A 15,750-nucleotide genomic window follows, 5' to 3' on the forward strand; every position below is an offset into this window, starting at 1 on the left:
TGATCCTGTGAGTGTTTTCATTCATTGTATTAATATGATATATTATGTTGATCATTTTACATCCTTGGTTAAATTAATTCGAAAGTATTGGATTCTTCTTGATGCTATTTTAAACGGAGCTGTTTTTGTAACTTCCTTTTTAATATGTAGAAATGCAACTGACTTTTTTGCATGTTGACTCTATACTTTGCTGAATTCATTTTTTAAAAATACTTTTTAGTTGTTGATGTACCTTTATTTTTTAAATTTATTTATATGTGGTGCTGAGGATGGAACCCAGTGCCTCACACATGCTAGGCAAGTGCTCTGCCACTGAGCCCCAACCCAGCCCTGAATACATTTATTAAACAGTTTTTTGTGGAATCTTTAGGGCTTTCTACATATAAAATATCATCTTTGAACAGAGATAATTCTACTTCTTCCTCTGCAGCTAAATGTCTTTTATTTATTTTTTCTGCCTAGAACTTCCTGAACTTTGCTGAATAAAACTGGGGAAAGTGTACATCTTTGCTTTTTTTTTTTTTTTTCCTTCCCAGTTACTAGGGATTGAACTCAGGGGAGCTCTACCACTGAGCTACATCCCTAGTTCTTTTTTTTTTTTTTTTTTAATATATTTTTTAGTTGTTGATGGACCTTTTAAATTTTATTTTGTTCATTTATTTATTTGTGCCGTGCTGAGAGTCCCTGCCTCCCACATGTAAAGGAAGCACTTTGCCACTGAGCCACAACCCTAGCCACCGCCCCCCCCCCCCCCCCCAGCTCTTTTTATTTTTGGCAGTGCTGGGGAAATTTAGGGCTTCATGCATGCTAGGCAGTGCTCCACTGCTGAGCTAGGTCCCCTGCCCTTTTTTTTTTTTTTTTTTTTTAGTCAGGGTCTCATTAAGTTGCCAAGACTAGCCCAGGGGGCTGGAGTTGTAGCTCAGTGGTAGAATGCTTGTCTAGCACACATGAGGCACTGGCTTAAATCCTCAGCACCACATATAAATAAATACATAAAATAAAAATGTTATATCCATCTGTAACTAAAAAATACTAAAAAAAAAAAAAAAAAAAATAAGACTAGCCCAGAATTTAGGATTCTCCTATCTTAGCCTCAGGAGTCTGGGATTACAGGCATGTTCCACCCATGCCCAGTTTGCTTTGCACTTGATCTTATTTATTTATTTATAATTGTAGTTGGGCACAATACCTTTATTATTTTTATGTGATTCTGAGGATCGAACCCAGAACCTGCATGTGCTAGGCCGCTCTACCCCTGAGCCACAACTCCAGCCCCTGCACTTGATCTTAAAGGAAAAGCTTTCAGTCTTTGACCATTGAGTGTGATATTTCTGGTAGATTTTTCATGTATGACTTTTACTATGTTGACGTACTTTTCCTTCTATTTCCCCATTCATTGTTTTTATCGTGAAAGGGTTTTTGTCAAATACTCTTTTCTGTACCAGTTGATATGATTCTGTGTCTCTTTTCCCCCCTTCATTCTGTATCACATCAATCAGTTTTTGTGTGTTTAACTATCCTTGCATTCTGGGGATGATTCCCATTTGGGAGTGTATATAATTTTTCTAATATGCTACTGAGTTCAGTTTATTAGTATTTTGGTGAGCCTTTCTTTTCCCCTGTGCTGGATATGAAATCTAGAGCCTCATACAAGCTAGTTATTCCACCATGCGGCCAGCGCAATGGTTTCATTAATGAGGTTCTTGGCATAAAAGTTAGCTAGTGAGATCGAAATAAACACACAGACTCAGTTACCTTTTTCTATGACCAGGTCCGAGACGGCTCCCCTCTCTGGTTCCCACATCTAACCGCCCGGCAGGGCAGCAAGGATTACTCAGGGCTAGCAGGAGAGAGAGAGAGAGCGCGAGCACGCCAGGGAGTAGCCTTTTATTGGGGAACAAGAAATTCAGGGGAGAATTCCATCCAATGAAGGTTGAAGGGGGGCCGCACTCCGAGGTCAGTGTCAGTGATTGGGCCCCCGGGGTCAGTGGTCAGTCACACCCCCACACTGATGGGTTCTCTCAACAGGAGAGGGCCGGGAAAGCTCTGACACAGCCAGAGCACCTCAGACCCTAACCGGGAGTCACCCAGTCACGTGTGAGAATGGCTCCCAACAACTTATGTGCTCTACCATTAAGCTATACTCTTATCCCCTTGTGGAGCATTTTTGAATCAGTGTCCATAAGATATACTTATCTGTAGATTTCAAATGGTGTCTTTGACTTTGGTATTAAGGTAATGCTGTTCTTATGAGTTAGGAAATATTTTCTCCTCTTCAATTTGAGAAGATTTGGTACTAGTTCTTTTTTGTTTTTATTTATTTATTTATTTATTTTAATATTTATTTTTTAATTCTCGGCGGACACAACATCTTTGTTTGTATGTGGTACTGAGGATCGAACCCGGGCTGCACGCATGCCAGGTGAGCGCGCTACCGCTTGAGCCACATCCCCAGCCCAACTAGTTCTTTTTTGAAATGTTTGGTAGAAATTACCTTGAACTCATTAGTCTAGGACTTTGGCATATTTTTGATTATTGCTTCAATCTGCTTACCAACTACTTATAGGTCAGATTTTCTATTTTTTGTGGTTTAGTGTGGATAGGTTTTATATTTCTAGGAATTTGTTCATTTCGGTTATAGTTGTTGGTGTGCAATTGTTCATAACACTTAACAGTCCTTTTTACTTCTATAGAGTCAGTAGTAATGTTCCCACTTTCACTTTTGATTTTAGTAATTTGAGCCTTTTCTTCTGTAGTTGATCTAGCTGTGTCAACTTTGTTGATCTTTTTGAGGAATTGGCTTTTTGTTTCATTAATTTTCTATATTATTTTCCTCTTCTCTGTTTTTATCTTTAATCTTCATTATTTTCTTTCTTCTCCTGTCTTTGAGATTAATTCATTCTTTTTCTAGTTCCTTAAATTGCAAAAATAGAGTGTTGATATGAGATCTTTCCTGTTTATTTGTTTGTTTGGTATTGATGGTTGAACTTAGGGGTGCCCAACCACTGAGTTATATTCCCAGCCCTTTTTATTTTTTGAGACAGCATCTTACTGAATTTCCAAGGCTGGCCTCAAGTTTGCAATCCTCTTGCCTCCACTTCCCAAGTTGCTAGGATTACAGGTGTGCATCTCCATGCCCAGCTCCTGCTTTTTTAATATAGGATTTATAGCTATAAAGTTTCCTTTTAGCAATGCTTTTGCTGTAACTTATCAGTTTTGATATGTTGTTTTAATTTGTCTTTTAAGTATTTTCTCATTTCTCTTGTGATTTCTTCTTTGATTCCTGGTCACTTAAGTACACACACATTTTTTTTTTTTTTTTTTTAATGCATCTACTATACTTTTATCTCAGTACCTTTGGGATTTCTTTTCTTTCTCTCTCTATTTTAGGGGGAGTGATAATGGGGATTTAACTGTCTTCTTTATCATTTAACTACACCCCTACCTCTTTTTTTTTTTTTTGAAACTTTAAGACAGGTTTTCCCTAATTTGCCAAGGCTGGCCTGAAACTTGTAATCTTCCTGCCTCAGCCTCCAGAGTCTCTGGGATTGTGGACCGCTGTGTCTAGAGGCCTTTGCAATTTCTATTCTGTACCAGAAAAGCTTTTCCTCCCAAAGATCTACAATGAATGGCTCCCTCACATTTTAATGTTTTTCTTGTGGGTTTTGTTTGTTTTATTCCTTCAGGTTTTAGATTGGTGGTGGTCTGGGGTCAGGGGTGGGGTGGGTGGGTGGGTATTGGGTATTGAACCCAGGGACACTTTGCCATTGAGTTAGAAATAGAATTTAAATTGCAAAATAGCTCTTTTTTAAATTTTTTTTTTAAAGAGAGAGAGAGAATTTTAATATTTATTTATTTATTTTTAGTTTTCGGTGGACACAACATCTTTGTTTGTATGTGGTGCTGAGGATCGAACCCGGGCTGCACGCATGCTAGGCGAGCGCGCTACCGCTTGAGCCACATCCCCAGGCCCGCAAAATAGCTCTTTTTTAGTTTTTATTTCGAAATAAGGTGCTTAGGGCTTCACTAAGTTGCATATTTCATTTTATTTTTTTAATATTTATTTATTTATTTTTAGTTTTCTGCGGACACAACATCTTTGTTTGTATGTGGTGCTGAGGATCGAACCGGGCCGCACGCATGCCAGGCGAGCGCGCTACCTCTTGAGCCACATCCCCAGCCCCGAGGATAGAACTTAAAAAAAATTTTTTTTTTTTAAATCATTAATCTCTCTTTCCTCACCATTTTGGTTGTTTAAATTTTTATATTGAGACCAACAAATTGATGTGTTTGTTAGCGTAATCAGTGGTAATTTTGCAGTTTTGAAATAGCTAGAGAAATCTGGATAGGAAAATAGTGACTCGACAGTACTCTTTCTACTAGTACAGATAGTTCTAAAAGCTCCTTTAGGAGTTTTGATGACTTTTAGGAATGTGTGATCTATATGAATTTCCTATGACTCAATTCTGACAACTTGATCCGTATTTACTTGGTAACTTAATCATGTGCCCAGGCAAGAGAGTTCAGGGATGAGAGGAATAATAGAGTAATTGGCTTTAGCCATAGGAGAGCAGTTCACTCCACTTGTTGATCCTCTCTTAGCCTACCTCCATATAAGTAGAATGTTTAATAATATTTCATATTCATTTGTGTTGTATGTATTGTGTAGGCTTAGTACAATTGGCAAATGATATCATTATGAGATGTTTTCTGGGAATTGTTCAGTTTCCTGATATCACATATTTGGTCTTCTTTTTTTTTTAATTAAAAAAATTTTAGTCATAGATGGACATAATACTTTTATTTTATTTATTTATGTGGTGCTGAGGATAGAATCCAGTGGCCCACACATGTGAGGCAAGCGCTCTACCATTGAGCCTGAATCCTAGCCCACATATTTGGTCTTCTGATCACTCAAAAGTAAGCTAGTGAAATTGCACACTCCTTCTGTTGTCTGAGTTTATGTAACAGGTATAGCTTTCTTAAAATACATGTATACGTGTGCTGGGGTTGTGGCTCAGTGGTAGAGCGCTTGCCTAGCACGTTCGAGGCCCTGGGTTTGATCCTCAGCACCAAAAAAACAACAACAACAACAAAAAAACCCCAACATGTATATGTAAAGTTGTTTTCTTAGAAACATGAATGTTTACAACTATTGATTTTTAAGAAATTGTTACTACATATTCTGTTTTATGATGTTTTCATGAAACCTGTTATACAAAGTGGCTTCTGATGAGTAATGATAACCAATTTTAACTGCCTATATGTACCAGATTGTGAATTAACCCCCCTCCACACACACACCCCAAAAAAACCAAAAACCAAAAAACCACACAATAAAATGGAGTTTGCAAATATAAAAAATATATGTAAGCTAATGACATGAGGTATGCTACGGGGAGTTGGGGTATCCTTTTAAAATAAATGGTAACTTGGGTTGTCTAGTGATAAGGGGAAGATAATTTCCTATTTGGCTGTTCCTTCCAAAATGTACACTACTCAGTGAGGGAAATGAACTTGGAATAACAGGTTGTTCCCTTTGGCCCAACTGTGCATTATGTGTATAAATGTCTTAATGGATGTGGACTGTGATTCTTTTTAGTTTCCCCATCATTCCTCTTAGAATGACATTTTTTTTAAGAAAATATTTTTTTAGTTATACATGGGCACAATATCTTTATTTTGTTTATTTATTTTTTATGTGGTGCTGCAGATCAAACCCAGGGTCTCACACGTGAGAGGCGAGTTCTCTACGGCTGAGCCACAACCCCAGCCCCTAGAATGACATTTATTAAGTAAAGTAGTAACACAAATATTTGAGAACCTATTGTATGCTAAGCATAGTAGTGAGCCCCGGGGAAACAGTAAACTAAACAGGATTTCTTTCCCTAGCAGTCTGAGGTCTACTAAGAAACACTGGTAAATTATTATATGAGAAATGATGTTTAAGAAAGGATAAATAAGGGCTGGGTTATGGCTCAGTGGCAGAGTGCTTTTGCCTAGCATATAGTGAGGTACTGGGTTCGATCCTCAGCACCATATAAAAATAAATAAATGAAATCAAAATATTGTGTCCACCTAAAACTAATACACATATTTATTTTATTTTTTAAAGAAAGAAAGGGTACCTAAAAGGTGCTTTAGGAATATAGGGCACAATTCAATGTGATCTTTAGACAAGTGGGGGAGGGAAGTGTCCTGGGAAGAATTCCCTGAAGAAATAATCTTCTAAGTGAAATACCTTTTTTTAGGCAGTTCAATAGAATGAAGATCAGTGATCCTACATGTTTGAACAATGTAGCCCTTCTATTCCAGTTTTTTTCATTTGAAAAATGAATCTAGTGATACTATAAATGTTACAATGTTGTGAGGACAAAGTGAGTTAGCACATATTAAGTATTGGGAACAATGAGTACTTGGCACATGGTGCTCAACATATTTGTCATTATTTTTTATCTACTTTTTATTTTGTGCCAGATATACACTGGAAGTTTTGCATTTTGAATAAAAATTGACCTGTTCTTTCTATGCCATCATAACCTAACTTGATTAGATTGTAAGAATAGTGAAAATAGAATTCTGGGGCGGGGGGGAACAGCATTTTTGACAACTTAGCATCCACTCGAAGAAATGTTAGAATTTGGTTGGAGGGGAACCATACTGGAGGTTGAGCCCAAGGACATTTTACCATTGAGCTACATCCCTAGTACTTTTTATTTTTTATTTGAGACAGGGTCTCACGAAGTTACTGAGACTGGCCTCAAACTTGCATTGTTCCTGCCTCAGCCTCCTGAATGATTGGAATTATAGCTGTGTACCACCACACCCTGCAAAACTGTTAGGATTGTAATGTTAAAATATAATCTTTGAAAATTTTTTAAAAAAGAATTTTATTTCTGGGACTAAATCCTTATAATTTTCTCTGCTTTAGCATTTAGTCCCCACTTAATCCTCATCACCTACAGTGAGTCACAGCTTCATATTTCACCTTTTTCTTTTTCTTTTTCTTTTTTTTTTTTTTAGGTGAACACGATATCTTTATTTTATTTTTATGTGGTGCTGAGGATCGAACCCAGTGCCTCACGCATGCCAGGCAAGCACAGTACCACTTGAGCCACATCCCAAGCCCCTTCACATTTTTCTTAACAATGTTGTTAGTGAAAATGTCATTGATAAAACTCTTGTTGTTTTTTGTGGTTATGGGATGGAACCCAGGGCATCATGCATGCCAAGTAAATTCTCTACCACTGAGCCACATCCCCATCCCAAATTAAAGTTCTTGAATAACTTTGGGTTTTTCTTTTTACAGACCATTTAATTTGGCAGAGCGGAAAGTTAACGCCCATTCAGTAGTGGAGTGTGATCACGTTCGAAAAGAAGTTAGTGTACGAACTGGAGGATTGGCTGATAAGAGTTCAAGGAAGACATATACTTTTGACATGGTACTTACTTTCTTATAAAAGGGTGCTACTTTTTAATTATTCACTACTGTAAAGTAATCTTAATGTACATATTTCTCCTGGAAAATGGTATACTCTTATGAATTTCAGTTATCTCTTCCAGTTGTTAAGTGATTTCTCATGAGCTGAATTAGTTAATATATTACAAGTAAAATTATTAAAATGAATATCTTTTACATTTTATTTAAGAAATTTCTTTATCTTAATAGGTTTTTGGAGCATCTACTAAACAAATCGATGTTTACCGCAGTGTTGTTTGTCCAATTCTGGATGAAGTTATTATGGGCTATAATTGTACTATCTTTGCGTAAGTTGATGAAAATTTATATGTATGTGTTTTTTCAAATTTATGAAAAGGTTTATGTATTTATTTTTGATCAAACACTTTGTTAATCTTGACAGGTATGGCCAAACTGGTACTGGAAAAACCTTTACTATGGAAGGTGAAAGGTCACCTAATGAAACATATACCTGGGAGGAGGTATTTTTTATAACACATTTATCTCTAATATGGCAGAAATTTAGCAGAATAAAACTTGTGTGTGAGTCTCTCATGAAATAGAGAAGTTCAGAATACCCATGTCAAACATGAATTTAGGACTGGGGTATCATACTGTTCTTTGTAACTTTCATTGCCTCACTGCAGAATCCTTTCTTTTGTTTTATAAATTGGGCACAGCAAGAGTAAGGCACAGTAACTAATAATAAAATAGAATAATTATGGCATTATGACACATTATAATTATGACAATAATGTATTATAATAAAAGTTATGTGACTGTGGTCTCTCTCTAAATATCTTATTGTACTTTTCACCTTTTCATTTAAAGGAAGCACTTTACGGTCTCTCTTTGACATTTCCAAATTGCTACCACTGATATCCTTAATGCTTTGGGGGACATTACTAAATAAAATTAGTGGTACCTGAATCCTAGGGCAGTTGATCTAATGACCAACAGGGCTACCAGAGACTAATAGGCAGGAAGCATATATTGTGTGGATGTGCTGGATAAGTGGATGATTTCATGTCCCTGTCCGGATGGTGTAAGATTTCACCATGCTACTCAGAATGGTGCACAGTTTAAATGGTAATAAAATGTTTATTTCTGGAATCTTCCATTTAATATTTTGGACTGTGGTTGATCATGAGTAGCTGAAACCACAGAAAACAAAACTGTGAATAAGGAAGGGGACTTCTGTATTGTGGAAAAGTTGGAGCATGAATCAAACTTACAGGAAAGGATTTTACAATGAGGTAATGAAAGTTACAAAGAGCAGTATGGTGTTTTATTAATGATGACCTTGAGTGTTCAAGAAATTAAGACCACTATATGGTTTAGTTTTGAAGAAAGCATATAGAATATTTCACAAAGATTTTCACCAAATGTGTTTAATAACTTAATTCTTCAAATTATTGAGTTTTAGATAAGTCCTTTTTTTAGTGGTAACATAGCTGAGCTGTCAGCATATTCTATACATGGATGATAAAGTTATAGAATTATAATCATTATAAGATATAGAATAGACATATCACTTCAAATTATAGAGACTTTTAACAGTTTTATTAAGGATGCTTTGATAGTTGAGAAACATCCCTGTTTTTTTTTTCTGACTAAAATGAACGTATTACATTTTCATGAGGAAAATTGGATAGGATAATTGAATTTGGTTTTATAAGTAGTATGATTTAATTGGTTTCTGTAATGCTCATATAGGAAGATGGATAAACAGTAAGACATATTTGTGCAATGTTTGGAGAATACTGTTGAACAGACTGTTGAAAATGAGTTGTCTAACATTAAGTTGTTTCTTTTTAATTTGCTTTAGTATACAGTATCTTTCAGTATCCACAGGAGTTTGTTCCAGGATAACCTCCCTGCTATGTCCCCTTTGTATGCACACATTGCTAGTTTCATGGTTTGTGCCAAAATATGAGGATGCTCAAGCCCCTTAAGTCAAATGATATTTTATATCTCCTGTATACCTTAAATCATCTTTGGATTACTTATAATATTTAATATAATGTATATGCTATGTAAATTGCTCACATGCCATCATGCTTAGGAAATACAAAATATAAAATTATAATTTTTTTCCTAATATTTTCTATCCATATTTTGTAAAATGCAGAGCCAGTGGGCACAGAGGGCTGATTGTACTTCTGTTTGAATATAATGTAAAGGAGGTCCTTTATAGTTATATGAGTTTTAAGTGCCATAGTAAATGGCATTCTTCATTTATTTTAATCCTCATTACATAATTTCAGGATCCTTTGGCTGGTATAATTCCTCGAACCCTTCATCAAATTTTTGAGAAACTTACTGATAATGGTACTGAATTTTCAGTTAAAGTGTCTCTGTTGGAAATCTATAATGAAGAACTTTTTGATCTTCTTAATCCATCTTCTGATGTTTCTGAGAGACTACAGATGTTTGATGATCCTCGCAACAAGGTAACTATCTTTGAGAATGATATGTTTCCATATTTTAATGTGTAAGGGTTTAAGAAATCAGTGTCCTTTTAAAAAATACCAATTTAATTGATGTTCTTTTGATATTTGATCAGAGGGGAGTGATAATCAAAGGTTTAGAAGAAATTACTGTACATAACAAGGATGAAGTCTATCAAATTTTAGAGAAGGGGGCAGCAAAAAGAACAACTGCAGCAACTTTGATGAATGCATACTCTAGGTAAGAAAGCCATAGTTTCCATCCTAGCTCCATTTTCTTTTTTAGAAAAATTAGGAAATTAGGGGAAATCCAATTGGGATGATTCAAGGTGTGTGGATTACATTCCTAGGTATGTTTGTTTGTTTTGTTTTGGTAATACTGGTGCGAATCCAGGACCTCATACATTTTAGGCAAGCACTGAGCTATAGCACCCAGCCACCACAATGTACAAAAATGATGCTTATAAACTTTTAAAAATAGTATGAAAGCACAAAGAAGAAAATTAAACATTATCATATTCTCTGCCAACTGTCAATGACATTAACAAACATAGTGATGTTCACCAAGTGCACATTTTAATACAGAAAAGAAGGATGTTTTTGGTCATCTATATGATTTTTGTTTTCCTCAGATAAATACTTAAATGTCAGTATTTAGCTTAAGGTATACTTTTGAACACTTTATGGTCTAGCAGGGATTATTTTATGGTGTTTTTGTAGGCATGCTATTTACTATTTCTGCTGTTTAGGAGAAGGAGTTACTTATTTCTGATAACATTTTCAAAACAGAAATGTACTTGTACACAACAGTAGACATGGAGGAAGAGTGATCTGATGGCTTGCCTGGTGGTATCTGAATTTATGGTAATGACATATTTCAAGTGGTTCTTACAAATAGAGAGATTGATTGGGAGCCTTCTGCTCTGACACACCAAGTAATTATTCTGATCCCACCACATAGCCATTTTCCAGCTGTGTCTAAAAATTCTAGTTTCTAATTATTTTAGGTTATTTTCAGGTAGCTTCTTATTGGGGTCTCCCCTATAGGCAGTATATATAAGAAAGGAAAAACCTACTCATTGTTCTATACCTTCTGTCTTCTAAAATCTTAATGATATCTCCTGTCTCATAATATTTTTCTTTACCCTTATGGATTTTGGTCTTTTCTGGGTCTTAGTGTTTTATAGGAAGCAAACAATATTTTACTTTATAATGAATGGGCAATGTGGTCTTGTTTTCTAGTCGTTCCCACTCAGTTTTCTCTGTTACAATACATATGAAAGAAACTACAATTGACGGAGAAGAACTTGTTAAAATTGGAAAGTTGAACTTGGTAAGCATCTACCTTAATACCACTGTTTCATTCTTATGGAATGGCTTGACATTTTTACATCTAGATAATATTTCTGTAGTCACTGGGTTATTAGCTTTCTTTTTTTTTTTTTTAAATATTTATTTAATTGTAGATGAAAACACAGTATCTTTATTTATTTTTGCATGGTGCTGAGGATCAGACCCAGTGCCTCACATGTGCAAGGCAAGTGTTTTTACCACTGAGCCTCAGCCCCAGCCCCAGCTCCATCGGTTATTAACTTTCTAGAGGGAGAAGAAATTTGTGTAGAAAATTGATTTGCTGGTAATTTAGTATATTATGTGTGAGAATGCATATCTTTGAATTCAGTTCCAATAGGTTGACTTTTTATTTTTAAAATTAAAGGTTGATCTTGCAGGAAGTGAAAACATTGGTCGTTCTGGAGCAGTTGACAAGAGAGCTCGGGAAGCTGGAAATATCAATCAATCTCTGTTGACTTTGGGAAGAGTTATTACTGCTCTTGTAGAAAGAACACCTCATGTTCCTTATCGAGAATCTAAACTAACTAGAATCCTCCAAGATTCTCTAGGGGGCCGAACAAGAACATCTATCATTGCAACAATTTCTCCTGCATCTCTCAATCTTGAGGTAAACTCTTTGAAAGGAAGCTGCAAAATGTAGAAGTTATAATTCTATATTTAGCTATCATATATTTTAAAAGTTCATTTACTAGTTTCATTCATTTTATACTGTGATAAAAGAATCTGTACATTGCATATGAATATGTTCTGGAGGACAACACTGAAAATATACAGTTTTTAATCTTAGAAAGCCAATTTTGTAAATGGCTTTTCCACAGTCTTCCAAGAAAATTGCTTTGGGTCAATAGCAGTGGGTGTTGTAATTTCATTGAGAACTTAGGATCAAGTGAATTCTACTGTTGCAGAACCAAGTTAAAAGTTTGAGAATCCCAGGAAAGCAACAAAGATGGTAAATTCTGCTTTTATTTTCTTGTTATCCTCTGCTTTAAATGATATTAGAAAAGTTTTTCTAAGGGCTCCAATTCCCCTTTCATTTAAAAAATATTTTTACTGAAATATAATTTACATCCATAAAATTCACCCATGAAAATTATATTAATTCATGACTTTAGTATATTCACAGAGTTGTGCAATCATCAAAAAAAATTTTTTTTTTTTTTTCTGGGGTGGGAGGACAGTTACCAGGGATTGAACTCGGGGGCACTCAACCACTGTGTCACATCCCCAGCCCTATTTTGTATTTTATTTAGAGACAGGGTCTCACTGAGTTGCTTAGTATGTTGCCATTGTTGAGACTAATTTTGAACTTGAGATCTTACAGCCTCAGCCTCCTAAGCCACTGGGATTGTAAGCATGGGCCATAATGCACAGTTACTCCAACCCTTTTTATGTTTTACTTTGAGATGGGGTCTCACTCAGTTGCATAGGGCCTCGCTAAGTTGCTGAGGCTGGCTTTGAATTTGTGATCCTCCTGCCTCAGCCTCCTGAGTTGCTGAGATTATAAGCTTATGCTATCACTTAACTTTTTTTTTTTATCATCCCCAGAGTTTTGCTCATTAATAAGCATTTTTCATCCACTCCATTTCCAGCTCTAGATTACTATTTTTTGTATTTATAGATTTGCCTTTTTGGACATTTCATATAAATGGAATCATACAACATGTGGTCTTTTGTGAATGGTTTTTTCATTTAGCATAATGTTTTTAAGGTTCATCCACATGTAATGTGTATCAATACTTCATTCCTTTTCATGGGTGAATAATATATTATCACATGGATATGGATATGTGACATTTTGTTATTCATCAGTTGGTAAAGCTCATTGAGTTTAAGACTGTTCTGAACAGTCAAATTATAAGGGTGAAGACCCTGAAAATTACAGAGAAGGAAGAAAACACAAAGTAAAATTGAATAGAAAAATAAAGAAGAAAGTGTTAAAGGAAGGATAAAAAGGTTTGGCATAGTAGTCTATTTTAAGATTTATAGATTGGATATAACCATGAATTATTACTTGTAAATTACATAGTACATCCTCAATGACAAAAACTACATTATCTTCACTATGTCTTCCCTAATTGGGCTTTCCTTTTTATGACAGGAAACTCTGAGTACACTGGAATATGCTCATAGAGCAAAAAACATATTGAATAAGCCTGAAGTTAACCAGAAACTCACCAAAAAAGCTCTTATTAAGGTATTGTGAGTTTTTGTGGTATAATATGATTTTGTTTGAGAAGTGTGAAAACAAGGAACTGAAACAGATGATTGTTAAACAAGATTTGTTAAACTGCCTGTGATAGACATCCTTGTTGTTGTTGAGACAGGGGCTCACTATGGCCTCCCCAGAATCAAGATTTTTTTCCCCCCTTTAGTTATTATCATTTTTTTTTGTGGTGCTATGTATTGAGCCCTGGCATGCTAGGCCTTAAGGCTTCCTACTAAGCTATACTCCCAGCCTCTTGGGGTTGACATTTTATCTAGTGATTTAAACTGAATGCTTAAATGACATGTTAGTATTTTTTTCTAATGCTGATATGTTGAACTTACCAGTATTATTTCTGAGTTTGCACTCTTAACAGTTTGCATTTATGTACAGTTACAGTTCTGTTTATTTATTTGCATCTTTGAGGTATAATTTATATACTTTAACAGTCATCTATTTTTAATGCATTTATGGATTGTATAACATTGCCACAATTTAGTTTTAGAAATTTTTATTATTCTAGTCTGCCTTTGCCTCTTTGCAATTGAGTGGATACTGATAGGATTTCTGTTGATAGATTTGCCTTTTCTGTACATTTCCTATAAATAGAATTATATAATATTTGTATCTAATGTTTCTTGGCTTAACATTTGAGGTTCCCTTTATGTTGTAACATGTACTAGTGGTTTATTTCTTTTTATTGCTGAATAATATCCCTTTGTGTGGATAACACTGTATCTTTTTTATACACTCACCAATCGATGAACATTTGAATCATTTCCAGAAATGTCACTATGAACATTCCCATTCTCATACATGCCTTTGTGTTGATGTTTTACTTTCTCTTGGCTAGACACCTAGGGATTTAATTTCTGCATTACATAAGGAGTTTATCCTTAAATTTCTTTTTTTCTTTTTCTTGTGGTGCTGAGCTTACCTTGACACTATGCTTTATTCTTATTTGGTACCAGGGATTGAACCCAGGGGCACTTAACCAATGAGCCTCATTCTTAGCCCTTTTTGTTTTTTGTTTTGAGACAAAGTCTTGCCAGGTTGCTGGAGCGTTGTTAAGTGGCGAAGGTTGCCTTTTAACTTACTATCCTCCTGCCTCAGCCTCCTGAGCCACTGGGATTACAGGCCTTTACAACCACACTCTTTTATTTAATTTTTAGTTGTAGATGGACACAGCATTTTAATTTCATTTATTTATTTATTTTTATGTCATACTGAGGATCTAACCTGGTGTCTCATACCTGCTAGGCAAGCATTCTACCACTGAACTACAGCCTCAGCCCGAATGCTTAATTCTTTATAAGATACCTTTTCAAGGAGATTTTACCGCTTGACTTTCTACTAGCAATGTATGATGGCTGCAGTTTCTTCAATATCTTCTTTAATACTTGTTATTGTAACTTTTTAATTTTAGCTACTCTAAAATTTTAAACATTTTTCTTTTTTTTTTTTTTGTTTTTTTTAGCTGTAGATGGACATAATACCTTTATTTAATTTATTTATTTTTATGTGGTGCTGAGGATCGAACCCAGGTCCTCACATGTGTCAGGCAAGTGCTCTACCACTGAGCCACAACCTCAGCCCTAAAATTAAAGTTAACGTAAACTGATACCTCATATGGTTATAATTAGTATCTCCCTAATAACTAACGGTGAGCTTCTTTTCACATACTTATAATATCATTTGTATATTTTTCATTGAAATATCTGTTCAGGTACTTTATAAAGTATTCATATATTCCAGACATGACTTGCAAATATTTCCTTTCCTTCTTGGCTTCTCATTTTTTTTCATGTTGTTTTCTTTCTTTTCTTTTTTTTTTTTTAAAAATATATTTTTAGTTGTTGTTAGACCTTTATTTATTTATATGTGTACTGAGAATCAAACCCAATGCCTCATACATGCTAGGGATGGATGGTAAGGGGTAAAAAGGGAGTAGTTATATGAGGGATCTTTGTGGTGATGACCTGTTAGCATCTTGAGTGCACTACCACTGGCCCCAGCCCCAGCCCCAGCCCTGTGTTTTTCTTTTTTAATATCAAAGTTTTAATGAGGTCTTTGGAGGTTCACATGCCTTTGTAAGAAATAATAGATTCTTTGGGCATTTAGTCAAACTAGGGTATTTTACCACAGGGATGTTGACATCAATAACGATCCACTGATTTTATTTCTCATTTTTCCTTATAGTTGTATGAGTATCTGTGTGTAGGTCCTTTGGGTTTAGCATCCAGTCAAGATATTAACAGCTTATCACCACAAGGATCCCTCATATG

At 35.2% G+C, this 15,750-nt stretch overlaps 1 protein-coding gene across 1 annotated transcript in view; it reads left to right on the top strand.

Annotated features, from left to right (window-relative positions):
* Kif11 (kinesin family member 11) overlaps window positions 1–15,750 on the top strand; it is a 49,177-nt gene that overhangs the window by 4,461 nt on the left and 28,966 nt on the right. Inside the window, exons 2-9 of the mRNA XM_076834784.1 lie at window positions 7,310–7,442; window positions 7,670–7,767; window positions 7,863–7,941; window positions 9,727–9,912; window positions 10,026–10,150; window positions 11,152–11,242; window positions 11,627–11,869; window positions 13,361–13,456. Coding sequence (XP_076690899.1) covers window positions 7,310–7,442; window positions 7,670–7,767; window positions 7,863–7,941; window positions 9,727–9,912; window positions 10,026–10,150; window positions 11,152–11,242; window positions 11,627–11,869; window positions 13,361–13,456 — 1,051 coding nt within the window. The remainder of the gene's footprint in view (window positions 1–7,309; window positions 7,443–7,669; window positions 7,768–7,862; window positions 7,942–9,726; window positions 9,913–10,025; window positions 10,151–11,151; window positions 11,243–11,626; window positions 11,870–13,360; window positions 13,457–15,750) is intronic.

Source organism: Callospermophilus lateralis, chromosome 15 (assembly GCF_048772815.1).
Source record: "Callospermophilus lateralis isolate mCalLat2 chromosome 15, mCalLat2.hap1, whole genome shotgun sequence".
Lineage (NCBI taxonomy): Eukaryota > Metazoa > Chordata > Mammalia > Rodentia > Sciuridae > Callospermophilus > Callospermophilus lateralis.